General features: G+C 39.9%; 1 protein-coding gene across 1 annotated transcript; it reads right to left on the reverse strand.

The window, feature by feature from the left end:
• Positions 1-1,581: 1,581 nt before the first annotated feature.
• On the reverse strand, positions 1,582-14,506 carry LOC130913414 (E3 ubiquitin-protein ligase KCMF1-like). Its single transcript, XM_057832022.1, has 7 exons — positions 14,270-14,506; positions 12,124-12,291; positions 11,907-12,046; positions 8,953-9,054; positions 8,684-8,864; positions 8,302-8,617; positions 1,582-3,157 (listed from the first exon to the last, which is right to left on the reverse strand). Exons 1-7 carry the CDS (start codon positions 14,283-14,285, stop codon positions 2,860-2,862), a joined length of 1,221 nt encoding a protein of 406 aa, XP_057688005.1. The 5' UTR covers positions 14,286-14,506; the 3' UTR covers positions 1,582-2,859.
• Between the last annotated feature and the right edge of the window lie 705 nt (positions 14,507-15,211).

A 15,211-nucleotide genomic window follows, 5' to 3' on the forward strand; every position in this document is an offset into this window, starting at 1 on the left:
GGACAACATCGGATCATTCAGAGATCCTCACTGAACTTCTGGAGTGAGTTTGCTGTACTGAAAGTAAAGGGGCCGAATAATATTGCACGCCCCACTTTTCAGTTTTTTATTTGTTAAAAAAGTTTAAATTATCCAATAAATGTTGTTCCATTTCACGATTGTGTCCCACTTGTTGATTCTTGACAAAAAAATTAAATTTCATATCTTTATGTTTGAAGCCTGAAATGTGGCGAAAGGTTGCAAGATTCAAGGGGGCCGAATACTTTTGCAAGGCACTGTATATGTATATACGCTTATATATACTATATGTATATACGTGTATATATACATGTATTTGTGAATCTATATTGACAAAAATATACATATATGCACTGTGTGTATGTATATGTGTGTATTTGTAAGTATAAGGCACATACACACACACACATATATATATATATATGCATATACGTGTATTTGTAAATCTACAGTATATAGACACAAACATACATACTGTATATATGTATGTGTGTACAAATATTAGGGATGATAAAATATATAAATGTATGTATACTATACATAATAGATTATATAAAGATATGTATAATTAAATCTCTATATATATACTGTATGTATGTATGTATGTACATACTTATGTATATATACTGTTTGCATATACGTGTATTTGTAAATCTATATAGACACAAACATACTTACATATATGTTTACATATATTAGGGATAGTAAAAATGTAATATACATATACTATATATGATTATATTTATATATGTATAATAATTTATAAAATGACTATATTTATATATATATATATATATATATATATATATATATATATACACTATGTATGTATGTATATGTGTATATATGTATTTGTATGTAAATCTATGTAGATACATACATACTTATATATGTATATGTGTCTACATATATTAGGGATACTAAAAATTAAATGTAATATACGTATACTATATAAGATTATATAAATATATATATAGAATAATTATAAATTCATTTACACTATGTATATGTATATTTGTATGCATGTATTTGTATGTAAATCTATATAGACACAAACATGCATATTTACATATATACAGTGGGGAGAACAAGTATTTGATACACTGCCAATGGGCCACTGTATGTGTGTAGATATATTAGGGATAATAAAAAATATAAATATATGTATACTATATATACAGTAATAGGTTATATAAAGATATATATGTATAACTATAAATTTGTGTATGTATATATATATATGTGTGTATATATATATATATATGCACAGGATATTCTATGCATGTATATGCATATAATATAGACACAAACATACATGTTTGTGTGTGTAAATATATTAGGGATAATAGAAATTATACGTATATTATATATAATTGTTGACATATTTCAATGTATAGTAAGTATTATATATATATATATATATATATATATATATATATATATATATATATATATACACACAGTGGGGAGAACAAGTATTTGATACACAGTCAATGGGAAAACCCATTGGCAATGTATCAAATACTTCTTCTCCCCATTGTATATACACTATGTACATATGTTCATACGTACATTGTATGTATATATGTATTTGTATGTACTGTATACACTATGTAAATGTGTGTATATCTGTGTTTGAATGTATATATTACACATATATGTACATATTCGTATGTTATTTGTTTGTAATACTTTACATACATATAGTATATAAGTATAGATGTATGTATATTAAAACGTACATATATGTATATATATATTCGTATATACTGTATATACACACACACACAGACATATATATAAAAATATACTGTACAAACATATACATATCCATTTTGACTGAGGGGTGAATATATACATATGTATATATTTGTATATACACAAACATAACGTATAGCTATTAACTGTATTGTGCTACATTAGCAAGCATTAATGTAGTATATATAGGGTGTCCCAAAAAAATGTATACACCCTTTTGCAGCTGATATGTTCACACTTGAACTGCATTTTCATACTTCCAGTAGCATTTGAGAATGAATTTTCTTCGAAGTTTAATCTGGCTGCCATTATGGATTAAACTACAAAAAATCCGGAGACAATTTGGTTACCAACTGCTAAAGAGTGTATATATTTTTTGGGACACCCAAGTTCGGTCTTGTTTTGAGACATTTTACTATTCAGTAGAATGAGAAAGTGGCTCAAAACATGGTGTATACTTACAATAGAAGCATATACAAGTACCACACTTAGTGAACCTTTCTTTAGTGGCTCAGATAATAATGCTCGATTTAATTCCGTTGACCCCTTGAAAATTGCCCATCCACGCACATAGAAAGTGAGAGCGATATTCATTTTTTGTTAGTTGATTTCCATCCAAAACATGTTTATTGTGGTCCACACTCAAAGTTCACCAGGCGTCTTCTGGCTGATGCCGGACGCGCACGATCGTCCTTTTTGCATTTAGGAGGTGCGGAAAGCGCACGCACTTACACACACACGTCGGTTGTGTTTTGATAGAAAGTCTTGTAGTGTGTCCAGGGAACAGGGCGACAATCAGAGTGTGCGCGCGTGTGTGTGTACAAGAAGCTCGATCATGCGGATTAGCTTGTAACAGTTTTTTTTAACCTCCTCGTGGCGGCGTGAGTAAGTGATTATCAGTGTTCGTATAGATTTTTTCAGAATAGATTTATATAGTTCTCTCTCACATTCACTCGTCTAACTCCACGTACACGGCGGAAAAGGTCGGGGGGTCTGAAATGACAAAATCAGTGAGGAGTAAAAAGGAAAATAAAGAGGGAAAGTGAGGGTGGGGAAGAAGGGCAGTCTTTTTTTTTGGCTCCATCAAAGGGACGGGGCTGGGGGCTCTTTCCTGGCGCCGCCGCTCTCTTTGAGGTTGAGGTTCTCCAGCGCCACGTCCAGCGTCATCACCGACCGGAAGTCGGTCAGGTCTCGCGAGCCGGGACGGCGGTGCCGGCGGCGACGCTGAAGGTCGGCGGCCACGTCGTCGTCCGCCTCTTGGCGCTGCTGGTGGTCCGCCAGCAGCGTGGAGAGGAGGAGCTCCGTCACGAACAAGCTCCTGTCGGCGCGCTGCGCCTCGCACGCCTGACGCTCCGCCTCTGACACGCGCGTTTCGCTCAACCTGCGGCGAAAGAGACGGGAATGAATTAAAAAACATTTTCGGTCACATCCTCGTTAACGCTTCGGCCGCCGTTGACGGCGCTAAGGATGTCTAGTGCCATCGATGGCGCTGAAGGGTTAGCAATCATAGTTTAAACAGAGTGGATGTCTATGTCTATTAGGGGTGTGACAAAATATCGAAATGGTGATACATCCTGATACTTCGCATTACAGCTGAAACAATTACTCGAATAATCCGAGTAACTATTTTAAAAATTGATCGAGGCATTTTCTACACCTCGAAGAATCGTTCAACTCATTTGGTCCCAAAAACGCATGAGTACGTTCTATTTTTAAATGCTTCATTGTCCCCAAAACGTATTTATACTACTGGTGCACAATAATTATTGGTCCGATAATAGGAATTATGACGTCATCCCGATAAATCCAATAACATTATTAATAGGACCGATAATATGTACTGTGCTGGCTTTACAGTTTACAGTACACACTAGTATGGGAAATCAGTTGATCATTTGCGGGGCATTGCTGCCACCTGCTGGTCAGAATAATTCACTGCATCTATTTTTTGTTACAGTAGTTTGGTTCATTCACTTACACATTGCGGTGTCTAGTGGTAGCATTGACAATCGTGAGTGCTTTCTGTTACGTTTCCGCCTCGGAAATATATGTCTAAGTATTTTATGTTTACTATAACATACAGTTGGGAGAACAAGTATTTGATACACTGCCAATGGGAAAACCCATTAGCAGTGTATCAAATACTTGTTCTCCCCACTGTATGGATGTGCAATATATGTTTACGTCTGTGGTGAAGCGTCATATGTACAGAACTTCTTAAGTTGTTGTGTTATAGAAGCCAGCCAATACTTTAGTAGCTCAGGCTAGTGTGCTTTGCTATACATATAGTAGTTGTGTATATACGTAGGTGTATTGTGCAGTTTGTTGTAAATTGGGTATTGAATATGTATTTTTCTGTTGTACTTTCACAATATTAAGACGAGTGTCTTCCCATAAAAGCAAGAAAAGACCAAGCCTTATGGTTTATGGAAGTGCATTCATTCTTAGCTGGCTGTCAGGTAATGCAGAAGTGAAACGCATTGTTTTGTTCATGTCATTATGAAAAATCTATTGAGATCAAAGGCAAATCTATGTTGAATCCACCACTGTTTTATTTTTATTTTTTTTAAACCTCCAGGTGTTCAAAAACTCAGGTTATACATTTTTTAAAAAATGTATCGGTTATCGATATCGGCTTTGAGGAGCCGGAAGTTATCGATTTCGGTTTCAAAAAATAGATATGTGCACCCCTAATTTATACGTTTAAAAACAAAACGTTTTTTTACAAGAAGCATCTATAGCTTCCGCTCTGTCTGAGAAATAAAGAACAAAGCTCCAAACGCATTTTAAAGCAATAAAACTGGCCACTGGAGGGCAGTCGCGCATTTTGTAAAGACCCGCAACCTGTTCCGGGCAGCACGGTCGGAGCGCTGGCGGCAGTACGCCAGGCGGCGGACGACCGAACAAAACAACTGAGAGGACGCCTGGAATGCCAGGCGCTGGACTACCGAGCAAAACGACTGAGACCATCGTGCGGCGGGCTCGCCAAGCTGACCCCGCAGAGATTAAAAAATAATCCATCTTTGTGAGACAGACAACGATGAGGGAAAAGTTTACACAGCAGAAGCGGCGACAACAGGCGTCATCTCTCAGTATTCATGTATAAACAAATTGTTACTTTGCTATGAAAAACTATTTGTCTTGTTCATTATGATATTTTGATTATTTGATTATTTAGATGTCTGGGATGTAACTAATGCAAAAAATAGCTGTGTTAAGTCACTTATGTTTGAAATGAATGCGTTTACAAAAAGTGAATTTTTTCAGTTTTTACATCAGAAATTGGAAAATTGCTCAAACTAAGCTATTTTCTAATGTTGACTTCTAAAGAAAAGATATGAACTTACTTTTTTCTGCTGAAAGAAGAGAGTAATCTTTCTTTCGGGGGGTTCCTTGTTTATATAGCAATAGAAGGGAATTTTCTGTGGGCCTTGCAAAATTTGTCAAAATCCAGTAAAAAAATGGAATGAATGGAGTGAATGGGTTAATTTTGTCAGCTCTATGCATGACGTTTTGCTCAGACTACTTTTAATGCGTTCAATGATTGCTGATTTGTATAAAGCTGAGAAAGGATACATAACCATCTCTAAAGGTCTGGATGTTCAAGAATCGACAGTCAGAGGAGCTGTCTACAAATGGAGAGAGTTTGGCACTGTTGCTTCTCCTCCAAGGAGTGGCCGTCCACCAAAGATGATGCCAAGAGTTCAGCGCAGAATACTCAGAGAGGTAAAAAAGAACCCTAGAGTGTCTGCTAAAGACTTACAGAAACTAGAAACTTCAATTTCTGGAGAAATTACTCTGGGTTTTTTGCTCTGTGGAGATACAGATCTTAGCCCCGCTCAGGGCTATCAATACAATGGACAAACATGCCCGTCAATGGCATTAAAGTAAATGAATGGGAAATTTGGACGTCCATGGCCGTCAATGGCAGAACCCTCATGTGTCCTATTGATATCTTTTCATTTCCTGTTGATTTGGGGACATTATTTTTTTTGCCATTGAAAATGAATGGGAACATTTTTGGACGTACATGGCGGTCAATGGCATCGACTTATATAGGCGTGAATGGAATCCAAGTACATTGGGACCAATAGAATGGACAAACATGCCCGTCAATAGCATTAAACAAAGTAAATGCCATTAGAAATGAATGGGAAATTTAGACGTTCATGGCCGTCAATGGCAGCACCCTCCATAAGCGTCAATGGAATCGCGGAAGTTCGGGGGACATGTCCTATTGATATCTTGTCATTTCCTGTTGATTTGGGGATTTATTTTTTTCCCATTGAAAATGAAATGGAAAATTTTGGGACGTCCATGGCCGTCAATGGCATCGAGTTACATAGGCGTCAATGGAATCCAAGTACATTAGCATCAATAGATTCGACATGCATGGCCGTCAATAGCATTAAACAATGTAAATGCCATTGGAAATCCCATTGGAAGTGAATGGGAAATTTTCCCATTAGAAATTAATGGGAACATTTTTGGCAAATTTCCGGGAAACAGTCAATTTTCTCCAAATTCTGTACATAACTTTTATGCCCCTCACCGCCCTGGAATTTTTTATGTCCAAATTATGTGATTTGGTCAAAAATTGTAGGACTAGATACATTTTTGAAAATTTGTTTTTATTTAAATCGGCGTTTACGGGCAAACGGAAAATTTTTCGGGGTCGTTCACAAAAATTCCCTGTGTCGCATGAAAATTCCGATCATTTCTATATTCGAACTGTGCTGATCGGTCAAACGGTTTGGGCTGTGCAGCGCGCCGAAGAAATCCCATTAAAAACAAAACAACAACAGAATAACACTATCTTGGTCTTTTTTAAAAGACCCGGATAATCACTGGCACAGTCCAACATCTATGTGCGCACATCAACTATATGTAAGACCGAGAATGGTGTTCATGGGAGGATTCCACGGAGGAAGCCACTGCTGTCTCTAAAAAACATTTTTGCATGTGTTGGCAAAATATTTTGTGGACTGATGAAACCAATTGTTTGGGAGTAACACACAACGTCATGTGTGGAGGAAAAATGAAACCGCTCATCAACTGGAATATCTCATCCCCACCGTGAAGCATGGTGGAGGAAGCATCATGATTTGGGGCTGTTTTGCTACCTCAGGGCCTGGACAACTTGCAATCATTAATGGAAGAATGAATTCAAACGTTTATCAGGATATCAGGAAAACCTGAGGCCGTCTGTCAGACAGTTGAAGCTCAAAAGAGGATGGATGCTGCGACAAGACAATGATCCAAAACACATAACTTGGTTTCAGAAGAACAAAATACATGTTCGGGAGTGGCCGAGTCAAAGTTCAGACTTGAACCCCATTGAGATGCTCTGGCATGAACTAAAGACTCATGCCGATTCATGCCAGATATCCCAGGAATCAGACTGAACTACAGCAGTTTTGGAGAAAAGAATGGGTCAAGATTAATCCTGATTGATGTACCAGACTGATCATAAATGTTTGGGTAATTTAAAAGCAGACAGTTTTTTCAACTGTGTGATTTTCACAAAGATCAGATCACATTTGATGGTGATTTTATGCAGAAATGTGAGAAATTCCAAAAGGTTCAGATACTTTTTCACACCACTGTATGTTGGAGCTACCGTTAGCTAGTTGTATTTCTGGCTGACACCATGTGGGGGGGGGGGGGCCTGCTAACGAATAATAATGACGCGTCACTCCCAATTAAACGAATCTTCGAAGCAGCAAAATTTGGTCTGAAGCTTTTTTTCTAATCAAATTACTCAAGTTAATCAATTAGTCTTTGCAGCTTGAATTTTTAAAGCCTCATACCTTTAGTTTAATGCGTTTTAAGGCCTGAATTTTGACAAAATCAACGTTATAACTTTGAATGCTTTTTAATGATCCGCATCAACCGTTTCCGTGTTATTGATGGGGTTAGACGTCTTCACCATTTTGATTGGCGTTCGCCCCTTCCAGTCACAGCAGCTTGGACATCTAACGCCATCAATGGCCGCCAATGTGTTCAAAATTTTACCTGAGGTAAAAATTTGAAAATTTGTGAATTTGAGTAAAGATCTTGGAGATGTCTCGTATTTTCATACAGTATAGTCAATTTATGATAGGGGTGCACGATATCCATTTTTTTGAAGCCGATACCGATACGATAACCGATGATATATATATATATTTATGATTTTTCAATGTATATTCACCTGAGTTTTTGAACACCTGTAGGTCAAAAATACTAGTGGTTGATTCATCTTAGATTTGCCTTTGACCGAACCAGAATTTTCATGATGACATGAACATTATTATAATGAACAAAACAAAGACAGTAAGAAAACTGCATACCGCAAAAACAGGAGTGAAAACAAACGCACAAATCCCATTCAGACACCGTGCCAAAAACATTATTAATAGGGCCGATAATATATTATGATATCAGAATTATTGGGATGACGTCATAATTCCTATAATCGGACCGCTAATTATCGTGCACCTCTAATTTATGAGGTGATATTTGCCAAAGTTTCACGAATCAAACCTGCTGAGTAGAAAGTGCGAGCTATGCGCGTTGTGCTGTACGTGGCTCTCCGCGGGGCCGGCGTTATTCCCGGGGTTGCCGTTGTGGTTGGCGCTCAAGTTGGGGTGGTTGGCGGCCGAGTTGGCGTTGAGGACGGCGTTGGCGCGGCCGCCCCGCGTGGCGTTGCGCGCCGTCTCCAGCTGCTGACGCGCCGCCTGCGCCTGCTGTCGTTCCAGCTGCAGCTGCATCTGGAGCTGCTGAAGCTGCGACGCCGACGGCCCCGAGCTCAGCTGGCCGCCCGCCGAACGCCGCACGCCCGAAAGCTGCGATAAAAGCTCTGCGGAGAGGAAAACCCGGACGATCGGCGAGATGGCTTTTAAGAAACGGACGCGTTGAAGAGCACCTGCGATGGGGTCCATGGCTTCCCGGCTGTAGTTAGAGCTTTGAGAGGAGTTCTGACCGGTGGAGAGCCCCCCGGTGGTGTTGCTGGTAAAGTGCATGTTGGACCTACGGGCGCGGGGGCCCCCCAGTCCGCGCCCGGGGTGGAACATCCTCCTTACGTGCCGCACGCCGCTGGACTCGTCGTGAAGGGCAAAGTTAAGGAAGCGACGGTGTTGATTATCTGTATATTCCTGACGCGAAGGTGTTAAATGCTGTGTTTAAAAAGGATATCAAGTCTCTGGGGGCCCTGTGTTCAAGTGTGAGGTGAGCAGCAAAGTCTTCCGTCACATGATTGGGGTCTCCGCCGGGCAGCGCTGCACATATGGGGCAGATCTGCAGGATGACCAAACACGTCACGTAAAAAAGTGAGGGTCCCAAGCACTCTGAATGGATTTTTTTTATTTTATATACATTTTTTTAACATGTGTTTATTTAAAAAAGATTAACAGTATTTCTTTTTTGTCTTAAAAAGAGGTGATGGGGGAAAATATTACATTATGCCTTTGTGATGTATGATTGCTTCTGTGACCTAGATTGTAACAACTTCTATTGTTTTTTTTACTTTGAGTTTCATAGTTAGGAGGGAATCTCACGAGATAACTTGTTTTGCACCATAGCACGCGCTTGAGTCCCATAGTTAGGATGGAATCTCACGAGATAACTTGTTTTGCACTCATAATATTTACCGTGGGAACACAACATCTGCTGCCGGACGGCAAAACCTGGGAACCACGCAAAGAAAAGCCCCTTTTTCGAGGGGCTGAACCAAAAGTAGCTTTGTCATTGGACGGGGACGCGCCGCCTGGGAGCGGAGGTCAACCTCCGCCCCCGTGTGGCGCGTTCCTACAAAAACCGGGCATTTCCGGGCGACCAGTGAAGTCCGCCAGCAGGTCACGTACGGATCGCCTGGCTTTGTTCCTTCGCCGCCTTACCGGAGCGTTGGCTCACGCTCATTTGTCACGGTAAGCAATTTTCATTGCTAAGGAACACTTGGTTGTGCTGTAACGGTAGCGCGGGGATTCTGAGATTGACAAACTCAATCTAGCGTCATCGTTACCCTTGTTATGCTTGTTTTTTATACCTGTTGCTTGCTCTAGTGGGATTGTAATCAATAAATCTCATTTATTCTGTATTTTCTAATCAATAAAAATTGTCTATTTTGCAAAAGTGTGCCTGTTACTGATTCACAGCGAACCTGGAAATTTCAGAAAACAACTATTCTTGATTTTTAAAATATTTTTTTTAGGGCTGTCAAACGATTAAAATTTTCAATCGAGTTAATTACAGCTTAAAAATTAATTAATCGCAATTAATCGCAATTCAAACCATCTATAAAATATGCCATATTTTTCTGTAAATAATATATATATTCTGTAAAATAAATTGTTGGAATGGAAAGATAAGACACAAGATGGATATATACATTCAACATACGGTACATAAGGACTGTAGTGGGCATTTCACTCTACTGTCATTTAAATCTGTCTATGCTGTCCTCACTCCGAAGCGTCTACTTTTTCCAAAGCTAGACAGCTAGTGAACGACGCCTTAATAATTAGACTTCTTCCTTTTTCATCTGATTTATTAATAAAATGGCCTCAAACCATTGTCCTCTTTAGACCGTCGTAAAGCTACAAAAAAAAAAAAAAGTACACAAGCATTGCATTAGCAACAACGTTAGCTTAGCACGCTATACAGGTTAACTAAACAACAAAAAGCGTCTCATACAAAAAATATAACATTTCGCTTATTAACATAATATGTACATTCTTTACAACAACCATACTTACGGACAAATCTTGTCCAAGGATCATATAAGCACAACATTGTGCAACCATGTCGCAAAGCGACCACAAGAGTTCGCTGTTAGACAGCATAAAAAGCCTTGCTGTAAACCTTACCAAAAGGCAGAATACTGTCTGAATGGGACATGTGCGTTAATTGCGTCAAATATTTTGACGTGATTAATTAAAAAAATTAATTACCGTGCGTTAACGCGTTAATTTTGACAGCCCTATTTTTTTTATATTGTGTTAATTTTTTTTTTTACATTTTTAAATAAAAACACCAAAAGCGAAAAACTGTAAATATTAGCGATGTCCAATAATGTTTAGCCACCCGGCACTATCGACCGATAAAAGCATTTCAATTAATATTGAAAATTTTCAGTCTCACCACTGAGTATGCTGGGATATAAATTACTTTCTATTCCTGCAGCCTTTGTGCATGGGCTGGTACAACTTAGCACAGCAGCTATGCTTAGAATGATCTCGAAATAAAGTATCTCTAAGATGCTTAGGATTTGTTAAGGAGGTTGCACCGGTGAAAATAATCATTTGTTGCAGCCTTAATCATGATGTACCCAGAGGTTTCCGCCCCTAGTCACAAATGGACAAAATGTTTATCTACAGTAGGGAGAACAAGTATTTGATACACTGCCGATTCTGCTGGTTTTCCCACTTGCAAAGCATGTAGAGGTCTGTAATTCGTATCATAAGTTCTCTTCAACTGTGAGGGACGGAATCTAATACAAAAAAACAGATTAGTATTTGATACATCACAAAAATCTAACTTAATATTTGGTACAGAAAAACCTTTGTTTGCTATTACAGATACCAAACGTTTCCTGTAGTCCTTGACAAGGTTTGCACACACTGCAGCAGGGATTTTGGCCCACTCCTCCTTCAGGTTTCGGGGCTGCTGCCGGGCAACATGGATTTTCAGCTCCCCCCATAGATTTTCTATCGGGTTCAGATCTGGTGACTGGCTAGGCCACTCCAGGACCTTAAGATGCTTCTTACGGAGCCACTATTTAGTTGCCTTGGCTGTGTGCTTTGCGTCGTTGTCATGCTGGTGTCTTTTATACAGGTAACAAGTTCAAACAGGTGCAGTTACTTCCGGTAATGAGTGGAGAACAGGAGGGGTTCTTAAAAAAGAACTAAGAGCCGAAATATTTACAAGTTGGTAATGTATCAGATACTTATTTCATGCAGTTAAATGCAAATGTATTATTTAAAAATTATACAATGTGATTTTCTGGCTTTTTGTATTAGATTCCGTCCCTCACAGTTGAATAGATCTTATGATACAAATTACAGACCTCTACATGGCTTGCAAGTGGGAAAACCAGCTAAATCGGCAGTGTATCAAATACTTTTTCTCCCACCTGTATGTCACTGACATACCACTTCGGTAGAGGTCTCCGTGTGTTCCGCCGCTACGTGCTCCTGCAGGGACATCTCGGTGTAGCCCATTCTGCCACAGTACGGACACGTGAAGGCCTGTGGCTGCTCCACCGAGAACGCTTCGCCGCCGTAATACAAGTCTGTAAGCAGACGCGGTGAGGCGTTTAGGGACCGAAACGTATTTTCTCTCGTTCCGTGCTAAATCAGCAATACTCACCAAAGTCGACGCGAGTCAATATACACTGCATGGGGTGCTCCCTAGTGTGTCTGGTGGTGGTGGCGCCGCTCTCGTAGCACGACGCGCACAGGTCGTAGTCGTAGCAGATTAAACATTTGTAGCGCCGGCCTCGGAAGTTGCCTTTCAAACACGCGTCGCAGCTCACGCCTGAGGACAACACGGAATGAAGTGGGGCATTTTTGTGTTATTTCCTTGTTAAAGGGAACCTCAAATCTAAAGACTCGTAGGCTCTAACCAGCCACAGTTGTTCTCTTTTACTAAAATATGTTATTAGAAACACATTGCCATTGTTTGAAAAATCTATAATATTTAGTCCATGTTTTGACCTACGGAGGGTGCCATATGTTGCGTGTGCAATGCAAGCTGCGGCTAATGACGTGGTTGGGTTGGACTGGGAGAATAGCTGTGCTAGCTAGCAAGCGAAGCTAGTATAAACTGACATGGTTTTATCACATTCTTTTGTTTTGCGTACCTGCATCCAATTACAATTCATCAGCAGCGTCTTTAAACCGATCCTAGGCGGCTTGCCGAGATATTGACTTGCTGCCATTTGAGCGTTTGTGTATTGATGGTGGAGAGAGCATCATGATTTGGGGCTGTTTTGCTACCTCGGGGCCTGGACAACTTGCAATCATTAATGGAAGAATGAATTCAAAAGTTTATCAGAATTTTTTGCAGGAAAACCTGTAGCCGTCTGTCATACAGTTGAGGCTAAGAGGATGAATGCTGCAATGATCCAAAATACATAAGTAAAGCAACTTCAGAATGGTTTCAGAACAACAAAATACAGGAGGGGCCAAGTCAAAGTCCAGACTTGAACCCCACTGAGATGCTGTGGCATGACCTAAAGACAGCGATTTATGCCAGACATCCCAAGAATCTGACTGAACTACCAATTCGAAGCTATTGAATTAATTTTAAAATATGCCTTTCATATTGTATGTGCTTTTAAAAAAATGACATTGGTTTCTAAAATCAGTTTTGGATTAAAGCAATCGGCTAAAAAAAATTTTTTAGATGTAAGTATAAGCATCAGCATTTAACAATCCCATATCGGTTGACCTCTACTAGTGACAAATAGTGTTGCACCTATAGCATTTTTTGGCTTAAGACAAAACACTACTGCTTTTGTCCACCAGCGTCACTAAAATCAACCAAAACTGAAAAGTTACCAAGTGTTGCTTTAAACAAGGGTTAATTCAGATTTATGCGGACATTTGGATTACTTCCCCAGCGTAGGAACAGAACCCGTTCGTAACTTGGGCACAACCTGTACTCGATTATTCAAACTAACTAGTTGATAGATTAATCGATTACGAAAATAGTCGATAGCTGCCGCCCTAATTAGTGTTACAAGTCAAAAATAGATTTGACAGTAGGCAATTGTGAATGGGATTTTTCTAAGACATTAGTCATGATATATTTGCTACTTTATATTAGTAGTTCATTAACGCATAATTTTACCTGAACTGGCTTTTTAGGGCCTAATGAAGCAGCTTTTCAAGCACAGCAGTCCACTATCAGTCATGTCAAGTGGCTTCATTCCACTTTTCCTGCTCTACAACGGTTCCCCACGTCGTGTTAAGTGACGAACTTTTTCAAATCTCGGGCAAGGTTGACCGCAAGGGCAAGCTCCTCTGCTGAATCTTTGCCTACGTTAGCTCTAGATATTTAAGAATGGCTAAAATAACGACCAAGAAGGCGGTGGTCACGTTAACGCAACGACGAAAGAGAGCAGCCTCGCCCCCGTTGGCAGCTGCCTATTCTGGGCACTCACCCCCTCCACAGGCCCCCCCAACCCAACCCAGCCCAGCCTGGTAACCATAACCAACCTGCAGGCTGGATTCTGCTAGCCACCATGCTAACCACTAGCATACGGGGCTTCTTCCGCCTCTTTGACAGCCTCGTCGCCGGCTCAAGTTCGCACCATAAAGCGCACGACAAGTCTTTATTTCACAATGAAACTTGTCCATATTTGCGTTTGGCGGCAGAGCACCTCGCGTGCACGCTGTTAACGTAAGTGAGTTAGCTCGGGTTAGCCGGCGGGGCTTCTCCCGCCGTCAACGTTGGTGACAAACGCCGACCCTCGCTCGCCCGCCCGCCCGCTCGCCGCGGCATTTCTTACCTTCATGACGGGACATCCTACGAAGCCCAAAGCGGCCCCTAGCTCGGGCCTGACTTGCAAAGGCGGAAGGAGGGATATGTTAGTGAAGAGAAGGAGAAGCCGGGGCGGGCGGGCGCTTGGGCTGGCTGTCCCTGGCCTCCTTCCCTCATGAAGGATCCGGTGTGCTGCTACTGCTGCCCTCCCTCCGTCCGTCCGCTTGCTGCTGTGTCACCGCTCGGCTCATCGCTCATCCGGACGCAAGATGGCGCTGTTGTCATAGCTATGGAACAACAGCCACAAATTGTCGTCATCAACAAGGGACAAGACATGCAATTGAATGAAATCCGATACGATACTTCATTTTATTTTATGTATGTCTTATTTTATTTACTTTGTTCGTTCGCACTTTACTTTTTATTGTTATAGATTTTGTATTCTTATAATATGCACCTGTTCAAATATGTGTGTCAAAATGTACATATTTGCCATATTGTTTGTATGTATAGTTCTGACAACAACAAAAATCTATTCTTATAATATGCACTTGTTCAAATGTGTGTGAACATTTTCAAAGACATTTTTTTGCCATGTTGTTTGCATGTATGGTTCTGAAAAAATGTACATATATATTATACAATTTAGTATACAAAAGATTTGACCCAAATTTTTGTATGTTTACTTGGGCTGCAGCTATCGATTGTTATGGTACTTGATAAATCTATCAATTAGTTAGTTTGAATAATCGAGTTATCGGATTAGGAACATTTAATGTGTTGCTTAAATGTTATAAAATGCTAACTTTTTTTTTTTTTTTTTTTTACACAATATTAACAAATCGTTCAAATACATATTCCCATAAAAACGGCTAAATGTACCTATAAATTAAATTACGAAAACAAACCTACGAGCTCAAACAAAAACTCATGTTAGTCTTAACAGGGAGCAGCTGGATTCAACCATGTT

Source organism: Corythoichthys intestinalis, chromosome 3, assembly GCF_030265065.1.
Source record: "Corythoichthys intestinalis isolate RoL2023-P3 chromosome 3, ASM3026506v1, whole genome shotgun sequence".
NCBI lineage: Eukaryota > Metazoa > Chordata > Actinopteri > Syngnathiformes > Syngnathidae > Corythoichthys > Corythoichthys intestinalis.

What these genes read in the sequence shown, in the direction of transcription:
- LOC130913414 (XM_057832022.1), bottom strand. An exon ending in CGGAGACCTCTACCGAAGTG is followed by an intron (nt 9,055 to 11,906) that starts GTATGTCAGTGA and finishes GTCATCCTGCAG; the next exon opens with ATCTGCCCCATATGTGCAGC. An exon ending in AGCCATGGACCCCATCGCAG is followed by an intron (nt 8,618 to 8,683) that starts GTGCTCTTCAAC and finishes TCCTCTCCGCAG; the next exon opens with AGCTTTTATCGCAGCTTTCG.